This window comes from Salvia splendens, chromosome 3 (assembly GCF_004379255.2).
Source record: "Salvia splendens isolate huo1 chromosome 3, SspV2, whole genome shotgun sequence".
NCBI lineage: Eukaryota > Viridiplantae > Streptophyta > Magnoliopsida > Lamiales > Lamiaceae > Salvia > Salvia splendens.
In genome coordinates, this window is record NC_056034.1 from 35,964,663 (window position 1) to 35,978,377 (window position 13,715).

At 42.3% G+C, this 13,715-nt stretch overlaps 2 protein-coding genes across 2 annotated transcripts; one reads left to right on the forward strand and one right to left on the reverse strand.

Annotated features, from left to right (window-relative positions):
* The first annotated feature begins 3,448 nt into the window (after positions 1-3,448).
* LOC121795829 (ATPase GET3A-like) lies at positions 3,449-6,314 on the forward strand. Its single transcript, XM_042194451.1, has 7 exons — positions 3,449-3,842; positions 4,129-4,253; positions 4,634-4,784; positions 5,267-5,377; positions 5,514-5,652; positions 5,725-5,840; positions 5,951-6,314. Exons 1-7 carry the CDS (start codon positions 3,582-3,584, stop codon positions 6,125-6,127), a joined length of 1,080 nt encoding a protein of 359 aa, XP_042050385.1. The 5' UTR covers positions 3,449-3,581; the 3' UTR covers positions 6,128-6,314.
* A 193-nt stretch (positions 6,315-6,507) lies between these two features.
* LOC121795828 (subtilisin-like protease SBT1.1) lies at positions 6,508-9,219 on the reverse strand. Its single transcript, XM_042194450.1, has 2 exons — positions 8,974-9,219; positions 6,508-8,858 (listed from the first exon to the last, which is right to left on the reverse strand). Exons 1-2 carry the CDS (start codon positions 8,981-8,983, stop codon positions 6,565-6,567), a joined length of 2,304 nt encoding a protein of 767 aa, XP_042050384.1. The 5' UTR covers positions 8,984-9,219; the 3' UTR covers positions 6,508-6,564.
* Between the last annotated feature and the right edge of the window lie 4,496 nt (positions 9,220-13,715).

A 13,715-nucleotide genomic window follows, 5' to 3' on the forward strand; every position in this document is an offset into this window, starting at 1 on the left:
CAAAGCACCGCAACTACTGGCAATGTATTGGCCTATTGGGTTGTGTAGCACTCACTGACTGCAGTATGATTTGTAGGAAATTGGATTGGTCTGACAAACTGTTCCATTTTGTACATTGTTTTTGCTTACTACCTAAAGTTGGATTTTATTTATGAATATTGGCATGGAACCTCCAAAATAAGACCGAGTTATGACTCACTCAACCAGCTGGATTAATTTTGCAGCAGGTCGTCGTAGATGATGATGATAGGCCGTAGTGTTGATTCAAAATCACTTCTTTTCTGTGAGGATTAACAAGTGTATCAGGGTGAGATAAATACTTTTTATTATTAAATCAAGTACAAAATTAATTATTATTTGTATATCTAATAAAGTACTAGTAACATTGAATATATAAAAAGGTGATTCCGTCGCCTTGGCGGTGAGGCCCAACATCATGTGAGGGGGTTAAATCAGGGTACGCAATAGCCTAAGGAGGGACTTAACCCACTGACTGCCAGAAGCCCATCTCCCAAGGGGCTCCATTTGTACCTGAAAATGGAAGCAACTAAACGACAACAGTGAGATTTGAACCCAGACTCATTGCAGCAAGATCTTCCCCTTTTTTGCAAACTATGCTACGTCCTGCGGGCAGGGCTAATGTTATTAGTAATTTATAACATCGTATCATGGATATGCCTGGGTTGATCATTTAGCCAAGAGAGATTCTGATCAACATATATTCACAAGTTAAAGTAACTAAAAAGAATATTTTAGTTTATCTCATATTAGGAGTTCAAGATAAAATATGCTATAAATGGTACTCCCTCCGTCCCATTAAATATGCAACATTTGCTTTTCGGCACGAGATTTTATGTAGTGTTGTTTTGTGAGTTAATGAAGAGAGAGTAAAGTAAGAGAGAAGAAAAAGTATAGAGAGTATTGTTTCCATTTTTAGAAACGTTTCATTTTTAATGGGACAGACCAAAAAGGAAAACGTTTCATTTCTAATGGGACAGAGAGAGTAATAATATATAAAATCATGATCCACGTTCTATTATCTATTTCATTAACTTTTCTTTATATTTCTTAAAATACGTGTCGACTCAACTGAGACTCCTAAAGTGAGACGGATGGAGTAATATAATTTTAATTTGCTACTAATTATTTTTTAATACATATGCTCAAAATTATATGAGTATTATATTACTCCATCCATCTACATAAAAAATTGTTTCATTTTGCTATTAAGAGCATCATTAATGCAACAGGCCGGGCCGCAAATCGCGAGTCCCGGCCCGAGCTACGCGTTGGAGGCGATGGAGTTCCGGCCCAGGCCGGTCCCGGGGTCCGGCCTGGCCAGCATTAGACGTGCACGGGCCGTAAATCGTGAGTCCCGACCCGGCGTTGCATCTCTCCGGGCCGGGCCGCAAGTCCCCAATTTTTTATTTTTTTTTTTGATTTTGTGTCTATAAATACGAAAGTATTGTGCACCATTCTTACGTACATTACCCATTTCAATCATCTAATATTCCCATATTTTCAGCTTCAATGGATTGGTTTAACAGCGATGAATGTCAGATGAACGAGTTCGTCAACGCCAACAATTGGTACGTACCGGCATCACCCCCATCGCAACCGATGCCTAGTCTGGGAGTGGGTAGCAACATCGACATAACATCGTCAGTTAGCACTGATGAGTACGAGATCAATGATATGGAGCCCGCTGAAGGGCGGGGTAAAGGCAAGGTTGCGGATGATGAGGGGCCGAAGAAGTATAGTCCGCAAGAGACATTGTGGCAGGCGAACTACGTCGACATCGCCGAGGATCCTATCATCGGCAACTAGCAGAGCGGCAAGGTGTTCTGGGAGCGGATTGCTGAGAAGTATAACGCTGGGCGTCCTAAAGGGACGTTCGAGCGTAGCTATGTGAAGCTGCGCAAGCATTGGGGTCGGGTCCAGAAGGAGATGAGCAAGTGAAATGGCAAGTGGACTAACGTTGTCCGGATGTGGCCGAGTGGGCACAGCGAGATGGACCTCGTGGAGAAGGCTGAGTTTAAGCATATATCTCAAATATTCTAAACATGCTTTAAAATTTATGTTTTATTTTGCATAAATCTCAAATATTAGTATTTGATCATATTTATGTTTGAGTTTAAGCATATATCTCAAATTTATCATAATTAAATATTTTACATTTTATAAATATAACTAATTTTCACCATTATTTATTGGATTGATCGCACGTTAATTTTATCGGTAGCAATCCGATTAATCCGATGAGCTAGCCCGAAACCCGAGCTTTTAGGGTTAGGGTTGAACTTTTATAATCCGGAAAAATCACGACACGATTAGCCCGCATCCGATTGACCCGCAACCCAGTGGGCTGGCCCGATTGACATCCCTAGGCGTACATGAAAAATAGTTTCATTTCAAATATGGAAACATTCTACTTATCTCTTGTTACTTATTCTCTTATACTTTATTCACTTTTTTTTACTATTTCTCTTTTTTACTTTATTAATTTATTTAAAATTTAATGTGATTTTTAAATGATACTATTATTTTTGGTGGACGGATGTAGTATTTATCATCAACAATAATAAATCAATTCCCGTTAGTTTATGGGATGAATTTTAATCTCTATGTCATTAGAGCATCCACAATGGAGGCTAGCGGATAGGCTAGCTGACTGCTAGCCGATCCGCTAGCCTCCATTGCGACAATTTAGCCTAGCCGATAAACGAGCTCTAGCCGATTCGCGGGTGCTAGCCGATCCGCTAGCCGCCATTGCGGGCTCGGAATCGGCTAGCCGATTTTTTTTAATTATGTAATTTTTTTTATAATTTACTTTTTTAATTTAAATAAAATTATTGCATTTTCTTCTATCTGTGTCGTAAATTTAATTACGTATTTGCGTGATTGTAATTTTTAATTATGTAATTCCGTAATTCGTGTGTGGAAGATGAGTGTTTTTTTTATTAATGTAAATTTTTTTTAATTATTTTACTTTTTTTCAATTTTAATATTATTATTGAATTTTCTCGTATTTGTGTCGTAAATTTAATTCCATATTTTGCGTGATTGTAATTTTTAATTATGTAATTCCGTAATTCGTGTGTGGAAGAGGAGTTTTTTTTAATTAATGTATTTTTTTAATTAATATACTTTTTTTAATTGTAATATTATTATTAAATTTTCCCGTATCTGTGTCGAAAATTTAATTCCGTATTTTGTGTGATTGTTAATTATTTATTTTTTTTTATTTTATTTATTGTGGTTAGGCTATGGCTGGGCTATTGCTTGTCCTGATGATGTGACAGGAGGAGTTTTTAGGGCTGCTGATATGATAGGAGGAGTTTGTGGCTAAGCTATGGCTGTGGTATTGCTTGTCCAAAACTATTGTGGATGTTTTTACTTTACTGAATCCCTTTTTGGTAATACGCGAAAGAGTGGGGGTGGAATCGCAAATAGCGTACAGTTGGAATACTGAAGAAAATTGATGGGAAGGAAGGAGACGGAGAAAAGAATCGGACTTCCCACTCCAACTGCTGGTTTAAAATCCCCAAACAAATTGCAACTGAATTGATACATATCGATCGATGGGAGCCAACGCAGAGTTTCCGGAGGGGACGGTGCAGAACGTACTGGAGCAGGACTCCTTGAAGTGGATTTTCGTCGGCGGCAAAGGCGGCGTCGGCAAGACCACCTGCAGCTCTATCATCTCAATTTTGCTCGCCACCGTCCGTGAATCTGTGCTCATCATCTCCACCGATCCTGCCCACAATCTAAGCGATGCCTTCCAGCAGAAGTTCACCAAGTCTCCCTCGCTTGTTAATGGCTTCTCCAACTTGTATGCAATGGTACAATTATTCCCTCACCACTCCCGCATTGTTTCCATCTAATTGAAGTTTTATTCATCATTTTATTTATGTAGTGATTGATTCTCGATCATGTGAACTTTAATTTGATTCGTGTTGGAGACTTGGAGTTCTAGTCTTATCATCTAATCGATGTTAATTAATTTTATGGATCTTCTCGGTTCATATAAGTTGTTGAATGTATCAAAAGATCTAATTTTGTTTCGAATTGTTTTTATGCATTGTAAGTTGAATTGTTGCATTTCATTGAATGAGATTCCTCTTCTAGGAAATTGATCCTACTGTGGAACATGAAGACTCTCTTGGATCAGATGCAACTGATGGATTTGTGTCAGAACTAGCAAATTCTATCCCAGGAATCGATGAGGCAATGAGTTTTGCGGAAATGCTTAAGTAAGTCTGAAGTCTACTATGTCGTTGGCTTTGGCAAATGGTTTTTCTTTCTATCGAACAACACTTATTATGCATTTTCCATCCTTCATTGAGGAATTTAAACCTATCTACTTAGGTGGCGTTCAGTTGCCATGACTAATATCATGAGACTATCATTAAGTTGTGAGATTATTTTAGTTGGAGGGCTATGACTAATTATCATGAGACTATCCATCTAGGATTAAGTTGAAGGGTTCAATCTTATGAACCAAACATGATACATATTTAATCATGAGATTTAATCTTGCCAACCGAACACCCCCTTAGTGTAAACAAATGGATTTGTGTATTACATTGGTCTTCCTGAAGAAGACATGATTAACTTTTGGAATATTCTCCAGGCTTGTGCAAACCATGGATTATTCTGTCATAGTATTCGATACAGCTCCAACCGGCCACACCCTACGGTTGCTACAGTTTCCTTCAACCTTAGAGAAAGGGCTTGCAAAGATTATGAGCTTAAAGAACAGATTTGGTGGCTTGTTGAGCCAAGTATGATTCGCTCTTTCATTAAGTGTACTACAGTTGTTATTGAAAAAAATCAATTACAAGGTTGAGACTAAGGTGATTCTTCCTATAAGAAGGATTGACAGTACTTTTAATAATTTCAATAAATTAGTAAGAATTGCCGCCTTATTTCTTTATTATGTTCATACTTATTAATTATCAAGATTGATGATGCAGTTGTATGTTATTCTAGTCCCCAAAGTACGAACTTTACTCTTCTATTGGGTGTATCATGTAAGTTAATGCTAGTCTAGGTTTTCTGTTCCTACATATGAATCTCATTATGACAAATAGCTTATGATGCGCTCAGGTCTCCAAAAACATTTTTTGCCACGTTTCATTTTCTTTCCCTCTCTCTCACTCTCTCAGCTGCTGTGGTGCTCAATAGTTCAGTTATTAATTTTTACTCTCCTATGCGTTGTTGATTTGTTCATGAAAATAACCTACTCTCGGTTTTTCCATGGCAGATGACTCGCCTCCTTGGTGTCGGTGATGAATTCAATGAAGACGCTATCCTTGGAAAACTTGAGGGCATGAAAGAAGTGATTGAACAAGTGAACAAGCAGTTTAAGGATCCCGTAAGATTTTAAATGGCTCTTAATAGACATTTATCGTATATCATTGTCCCAGAAAGCTAATTCAGTTATTGAACTACACCCATGTTTACATTTACTGCCCTATAAATCCTGATGTTGTACCCTTCTCTTTTGGCAGGATTTGACAACTTTCGTCTGTGTCTGCATTCCAGAATTCCTCTCTCTTTATGAAACTGAACGGCTCGTGCAGGAGCTTACTAAATTCGAGATTGATACACATAATATCATCATTAACCAAGTAATTTATGACGAAGAAGGTAAATTACGTCCTAATATTTTATTCCTACCAAATCCATTTCATTACTAAATAGTTGCACTGTCCTTCTCAGTTGTGGAGTCAAAGTTGCTCAAAGCTAGAATGCGCATGCAGCAGAAATACCTGAATCAATTTTACATGCTATATGACGACTTCAACATCACTAAGCTGCCATTGTTGCCCCAAGAGGTATGTATGTAATATAGATTGTCACAAAGAAATGATGTATGTTCACTGTAATGATTACAATGATTCTTGGTGATGTATGATCACTCTAATTGATGAGTGTTGAGTAACAGGTTTGTGGGGTTGAAGCATTGAAAGCGTTTTCGCGCAATTTTCTGTCCGTGTACCAACCATCCATCACTCGAGGCACATTAGAAGAGGTGGAGCAGAGAGTATCAGCATTGAGAGAACACCTCAAGAATGCAGAGGCAAAACTGGACAGACTCAACAAGGGGAAGCAGAAGGCTTAGAGAGAGAGAGATTTGAGGGGTTACTAGCATTTTTATTTGAATTTATTTGGAAGTTATGTTTTCCTCATTTTTGTTGGAGAGACTTAGTAGTAGAGTTGACTAGTCCATGGATCTCATTCAATGTTGTACCATATGTATACGTGCTGCATTAATCAGCCAAATGAATAACGTTTTCTTTATTAGAAAACACTGACGTTTTACTTCTTGTCACAATCATTGTTTTGTAGTTCCATTTTTATGATAAGTTGTAGTAGTATTTGTATATTAGGATTTGTAATAAAGATTCTTGTGACACACGTTTGTTTTATTATGTACGACTATCGATTGTTGCTTGATCACTCATGAAAATATAAAACTTCGAATGATTTGAAATCATAATCTTGAAATGGATCAAATGATTCTTGAAATTGATGGTGAGAATTCGTTTGTTCATTCTCTTACAGCCATGTTACTCCAATAGGACTCCTAACAGAATGATTATCCGAAATCCACACAAGAGAGCCAAATGAGAAGTTAGTGGATACTATCCCTTTTGCAATGATGGTCACTTTGTAACTTAACTTTTGTCCAATCTTCCTAAAATTCAATACTCGAGGCCTTACGATGATCGATATACCTTGGGGTTCAGACACTTTGACAGCATAACTGCTGACCGCAATGCCAACGTTGGTTACTCTTCTTGTATATGTTGATGTTGTGTTTTTAGCACTTCTGCTGAATTGGACAGCAAAAGAAGGGTAGTTTAGGTCTCCGGTTTGGACATCAGAAGCATCTGGACAGGTGAAGTTCCCTCCGAAGAAGAGGCCTATTTGTGTGGAGTTGTAGCTTAGGCTGCAAAAGTAAGTGAGGTAGTCTTTGGTGAAGACGTCGTAGATCAAGCCTGGATCAGCGGCCATCTGGGGGCTGACGTGGCCAGAGCCAAACGCAAAGGGGGTGGCGGAGCTTGAGCCTGCTGAGGCCACATCAGCTATTGGTGAGCCTTGTGAGTCAAGAATGTAGGTTGTAGTCATCATAGCTGATTTGATTGCTGCAGGTGACCACTTTCTGTGCCTTGATTTGAGCAGTGCTGCTAGGCCACTGATGTGGGGGCAGGACATGGAAGTGCCCGATACAATGTTGAAACGAACGCGTCTCCTGTCGCTTGTGAGCTCCGTGGGGCTTATGTTTGGCGGCCATGCTGCAAGAATGTTCACTCCTGGTGCAGTGATGTCTGGTTTGATAATGTCTGGTCCGAACAGACTAGGCCCGCGTGAGGAGAATGCAGCCATGACCGGAGCTGGGCTGTTGTAGACTGCCCCTTCAAATGTGAGCACTGCAGTTGCATTGGTGGTTGAGTTTGAGTACATTTTGACTGCCTTGGATGCTGCAGCTCCTAGAGATGCAGCAGGCAAGACGTGGGCGTCTGCTAGCAGCTCCTCGCCTTGATTTTCTCCGTTTGCAAGGATCATGCCGGCTCCACCAGCCATCCTCACTTGCTCTCCTTTCTCAACTCTGTTGTTTATCCCTCTGTCACAGATGACAATCCTCCCCTTGACTAGCCTCGGGGAGAGGGAGTTGGCGACGCAGAACCTAGCGCCACGGCCACCGGCAGTGTCACCGTATGCCAGATGCGATGGCGTGGTGGGAGCCTTCCCCGAGTAGAGTGTGGTGCCAAGGAGAATCTGGCCATCACCAAGCTCGACTCTGGCTGGGAAAACGCGGTCCATGTAGCTTGCAGCAACGGTTGCCATCCACGGTGCAGTGTTGCTAACGGAGGAACCCGAGGGTCCTGAGTTGCCAGCTGAGGCTGAGACAAAGACTCCCTTTTTAACCGCACCGAATGCTGCAATGGCCATGCTGTCCGCGTAGTAAGGCTTCGAGACGCCTCCCAGCGACAGAGACAGCACATCCACACCATCACTGACTGCTTGCTCCATTGCAGCTACTATATCAGAAGTTGCACATCCAAGTTGGTAGCAAGCCTTGTATGCGGCAATTCTTGCTGTGTATCTCATGCCACTTGCTGTCCCTTTAGCCAGGCCTAGGAAGCTCGCGCCTTTAACAAGATTCCCTCCTGCAGTCGAAGAAGTGTGCGTGCCATGGCCCTGGGAATCACGAGGGGACCGGTAGTCTGAGGTCTCATTCACCCTCCCAGCAATGGCCTCATACCCTTTGAAGAAGGCCTTTGCACCTACAAGCTTCCGGTTGCAATTCGAGGTTGTGAATTTGGGGCCAGCCTTACATTTCCCTCTCCAACGAGAAGGCACCGGAGGCAGGCCCTTGCTACGGAAGCTGGGGTGCTCCGGCCATATTCCTGTATCGACCACCCCAATGATCACATCAGAGGCCAGATTCTCAGCATCCCACAAGCCTACCCCCTCTTCTAGGCCAAGGAAATGAGGTGAATGAGTTGTGTGAAGGTTGTATAGTTCATCCATGGTGGCAGAGACGAACCCGTCCTCTTTGGCTAGAGACTCAAGATGCTGCTTTGACAGCCTTGCAGAGAAACCAGAAATGACATTTTCATAGACATAAAGGAGCTCTGCCTCCTCTCCTCCATCTGAGTCTACATTGATAGACTGAATCATTGCTTCATACCATCTTCTCGACGTTCCAACAGAGACGTCGAAAGCCTTCATCTTGGACTCGTCCATGTGGACAACGTATGTGTTCGAGTCCATTGCAGCATAAGAAGATGAAACAACATTCAGTGCCAGAACTAGGAGGATAGTCCTTAGTATCATAGCTGCCTCTGTAGGAAATCAGTAGAATAAGCAAAGATTAGAAGTCATAAAACATACCATAGACAATTAGTATTACTAAATTGTAATATAAAGTAATGTGCTTGAAAAAGATCAACTTCTTACCTGCTGCCATCAGAATCTAGAACCAATTGCAGTTGTTGGTCAGAAACTTAGTGGCTGCACTGCATTCTGAATGGAGTGAGACACTTATAGATGAAATAATTTAAGCTGAGGCGTGCGATGCTATCACTAATGGGTATGAGAAAGATCAGAGCAAAAGCTGCACAAGTTTGATGAATGTGAAAGTATTGACAGCAACTTTTATTCAGAACAATCCTGAATTCTTCGAAAATCTGCTTTCTTAGTACTCAAAAGAGATGGTTAGAATACAATCAAAGACATATTGCAATGATAGTATATAGTGGTGATTTGATTTGTGGACAAAATGGACCAGCAGCCATCATACTAGCCTTGCTTCTACTTCAAGGCTTCTTCCTCATCACTAGTTTTGATGGACCGAACCGGTGATCTCTCGAATGTCTCATGCTCTTTTTTCTTCCTCCTTTAGTACTGAGGATGGATGATATTATTACTATTATTATTATTATTATTATTATTATTATTATTATTATTATTATTTAGTTAGTTAGTTAATTATAGATTTGCATATCTTTTCCATATCTTTTGTCTTGCTCATTAAGTTAGTATCCACTATTATAAATAGTGGACATTGTTATTCATATTATTTCATTCAAGAAATATCAATTATCCTTCTATTTTACTTTCTCTTACTCTCTTTCCTTTCAAACGTGCAAAACGCACAAAACCCTAGTTTTGACGCCGACGTTCGACGCAAAATCTACGAGTTGAGGAACTTCATCCTTAACAATTGGTGCTTTCATCGTGAGCTCTTCCTCCGAATCGCTGTCTACATGTCGTACGGCTACACCGGATATCAACTCTGGCAGTCGGATTACCACCCATGGCAGCCCGTACCTCAACCCCTGCTCCATCCGATCAGAGCGTTAGATCAACAACCATCATATCCATATCCACAGGATGGGAGACTCCACCCACAACACCATCCCTACCAAGCCCGTCAACCCACTTCTTGGGATCCGCCATGGCTGCGCCAGGAAACTGCGTGTCAGCAACCATCGTCCTACGAGACAGATTTGTACTCGCCACCACCGCCCTCTTGTTGGGACCCGCCAAGGTTGTGCACGCAGCAGGGATACTCTCAACCTTATCAATCGCCTCAGCAGCCACACCACGCCGCGCTCAGACAACCCACTAGTTGAGATCCACCTGCCTACTGGGAGACAACGGGACAACGCCCCTTCCACGAGGTCTCGGCATACGATCATCCGTTGCCCCCCAACCATAACTCAGGATGGAATCAACCCGCGCCGCAGCCACCTTGTCCAGCCACCACCACGGCACATCCGACTCTCGCATAACTTCAACAATTGTTGGAAGCTTGCTACAGGATGGAGTCTCACCTTGTTGCAGCCGACCGACGCATCGACAACATGCTTCCTCCCGAGCTGCCTGAACCTGCGCAGCCCTACGACTCTCAAATTTTTGGGTTTGGGGACCTCGTTAAGCACCTTCCTCCATCAGGAAATAGCAAGGCTTCACCAGGGCCGTCGGATTTAGTCCCCTACGACTCATTGGCTCCACCGCAGCAGTCGAGTACAACACCACCACCCTTTGCGCTGCTTCCCGATACCGCCCTCGAGCCACCGTATGCTCTGTCTAAGACTTTAGTTGGGAATGTTTTAGAGTGCAATAAGAAAGAGATTGTGATTCTTGACTGTGATCGAGTCGAGGAGTCGAGGAAGGATTTGATGATTCTTCGGAGAAGATTCTACATTCTTCTTCTCGTTTTGGTGTAGTTGAGAAGGTTGAGAAGATAGAGAAGTCCAGTCCGGATTCCGCACGTAAAGAGAAACCGGTTCACGGTTGCATCGAAATTCAGTGCGCGTGAAAATTGAATGCTTCTCGATTCAAGATTCCCCAAGTCCAGATTGGTTTGGGTAGTTCCATTGTGGACAACGCATCGCTGAAATTATTGAGTGATTCATCTCATTTCAAGGTTGTCGCAAGTATGAATCATCGATCAACATCGCTCGACGTCGATGCTCGGTTGATTCCTCCGCAAAATGACACTCTATGCTTGATCATTCATGGACGCATTCACAAGATTTTAGAACTGAATTATCATGTCCATAAGGGTCATCCCTTTGTGATTTTTGATGGAGATGATTCAGGGAGACGCCCAACTATTCGGTGTATGTTTGATCCAGGAGGATTCCTCGACACTCATCGTTGCTTCATGGTTCCCACCTTGAGGACAATGTGGATTTCAACCGTGGGGGAGTTGATACGATGATGATGATGATGATTATTATTATTATTATTTAGTTAGTTAGTTAATTATAGATTTGCATATCTTTTCCATATCTTTTGTCTTGCTCATTAAGTTAGTATCCACTATTATAAATAGTGGACATTGTTATTCATATTATTTCATTCAAGAAATATCAATTATCCTTATATTTTACTTTCTCTTACTCTCTTTCCTTTCAAACGTGCAAAACGCACAAAACCCTAGTTTTGACGCCGGATTGATCGATGGGCAAAAGCTCCCGCGACGTTCGACGCAAAATCTACGAGTTAAGGAACTTCATCCTTAACAATGGACCATTCCTTAGAACATTGATTTCAACTTTATCATCACTCCACAGTAGAGTTGGAAATTTGATCTTCAAATTCATTAGAAACGGCTCTCTTTGCTGCTTTGAATGTTTTTTTTTGGCACTGAATTTTGTTATGATGTTTTTGTTGGTGTTATTAGGGTGGTTGTTTACTGTTGTTATGCGATTTTTTAAAGTAAATCCTAGATAACTTGAAACAACTAAAAAAGGGGAAGCCTAAAATCCTAAAACCTTCAAATCAGGCTTTCAGTATTCGAGCATCATTAATGCGGATGGCCGGGCCGCAAGTCGCGAGGCCCGGCCTGTCACAAGCGATGGAGGGCGTGAAGTTCCGGCCCAGGCCGGTCCCGGGGCCGCATTTGCGGCTCGGTGACGGTCCCGCGGCCCGGCCTGCCTGGCGTTAATCGGGCACGGGCCGCAAATCGCGAGTCCCGGCCCAACGTTACATGCTCTTCGGGCCGGGCCGCAAGTCCTCAAAAATTATTTTTTCCCGATTTTGTGTCTATAAATACGGGACTATTGTGCACCATTTTTATGTACATTATCCATTTTAATCATCTATTATACTTTTTGTTTCGGCGTCAATGGATTGGTTCAACAACGATGAACGTCAGATGGACGAGTTCGTCAACTCGAACATTTGGTACATACCGGCATCGCCGGTCAACACCGAAGAGTTCGAGATCAGTGAGATGGAGCTCGCTCAAGGGCGGGGCAAGGGCAAGGTCGGCGAGGAGGATGGGCCGAAGAAGTACAGTCCGCAAGAGACAATGTGGCTTGCGAGGAACTACGTCGATGTCGCCGAGGATCCTATCATCGGCAACCTGCAGTCCGGCAAGGTGTTCTGGGAGCGGATTGATGAGAAGTATAACGTTGGGCGTCCCAAAGGGTCGTTCGAGCGTAGCTACGTGAAGCTGCGCAAGCATTGGGGTCGGATCCAGGCGGATATGAGCAAGTGGAATGGAAAGTGGGCCAACGTAGTCCGGACGTGGCCGAGCGGGCACAGCGAGGCGGACCTCGTCGAGAAGGCGAAGGAGGCGTTCTTCGCTGACGGGAAGAAGCCCTTCAAGTACTTCGACGTTTGGAAGCTCGTCGAGAAGAGCCCGAAGTACACCAGTGGTGCCGAGCCGAAGGCAACTGGGGCGGCGAAGAGAACCAAAGTTTCCGCCTCCAGAAACTACTCTTCGAACGAAGGAGGTCCGGCGATCGACCTCAACGTGACGGACGACGACGTCTTCGTCTCATCTCCTAGCGTTCACAGCCGTCCGATGGGAACAAAGGCGGCAAAGAGGAAAGCAAAGGGGAATGCAACTGCGAGCAACTCCGCTATGGCGCCACCGCCGATTAATCAGTCTCTGGATAAGATGTCCGACTCTTTGTCGGAGATGAGTATTACCTGGCGGATGAGCCAGCTGACGGAGTTGACATCGAGGGATACCTCGACCATGTCGGAGTTCGATCTCGAGTTGCACCGTGAGATGATCGACTACCTTCGCGCCCAAATGAAGAAATAGTTTTTCTAGGATTTGTAATTTTTTTTCTAGGACTTTTTAAATTTTTTCTAGGATTTGTATTTTTTTTCTAGGATTTGTAATTTCTTTTTTCGAATGAACAATTTATTTTTCTGGTTTGAATTGTTCAACGCATTGCATTTACGAGTAAAATATGTTGAAGTTGTGAATAGTGTCATTTATTAGTTGCTGCCCGAGTTGAGGCCTGTAGGGTTAGAGCAGTTGGGGCCTGAGTCGTAACTGTAGGGGAATGATGACGTGGAGGGGACTTGAGGCCTGAAATGGGGATGAGGTTAATGATACCCTTAAACCCCCTCTACTATTGATCAATGCTGCGCCCAGAAAAATGGGTTTTTTTATGTTCTTTTCTTTTGGGAGAAAATAAATAAAAAGTTCTTAAAATGGAAATTTCTTTTTTACATGCGAATTTCACTGGGTTAATTTTACACAATCGTTACATATTATGTATATTGTGATAATTTTGAGGTGAAGTTTGCTTTGAAATTGTTAGAACGGGTGAAGTTTTATTTGTGTATGGTTTATATAATTGTTGTTAAATTATGCTAATATGGATTTATTTGGTTTGTGACTCGGACGTTGATTATGAAATTATCGATTTTAGGAAATATTAATG

What these genes read in the sequence shown, in the direction of transcription:
- LOC121795829 (XM_042194451.1), top strand. Translation starts at nt 3,582, where the DNA reads ATGGGAGCCAACGCAGAGTTTCCGGAGGGGACGGTGCAGAACGTACTG. An exon ending in TCTCCAACTTGTATGCAATG is followed by an intron (nt 3,843 to 4,128) that starts GTACAATTATTC and finishes TTCCTCTTCTAG; the next exon opens with GAAATTGATCCTACTGTGGA. An exon ending in TTGGTGGCTTGTTGAGCCAA is followed by an intron (nt 4,785 to 5,266) that starts GTATGATTCGCT and finishes TTTCCATGGCAG; the next exon opens with ATGACTCGCCTCCTTGGTGT.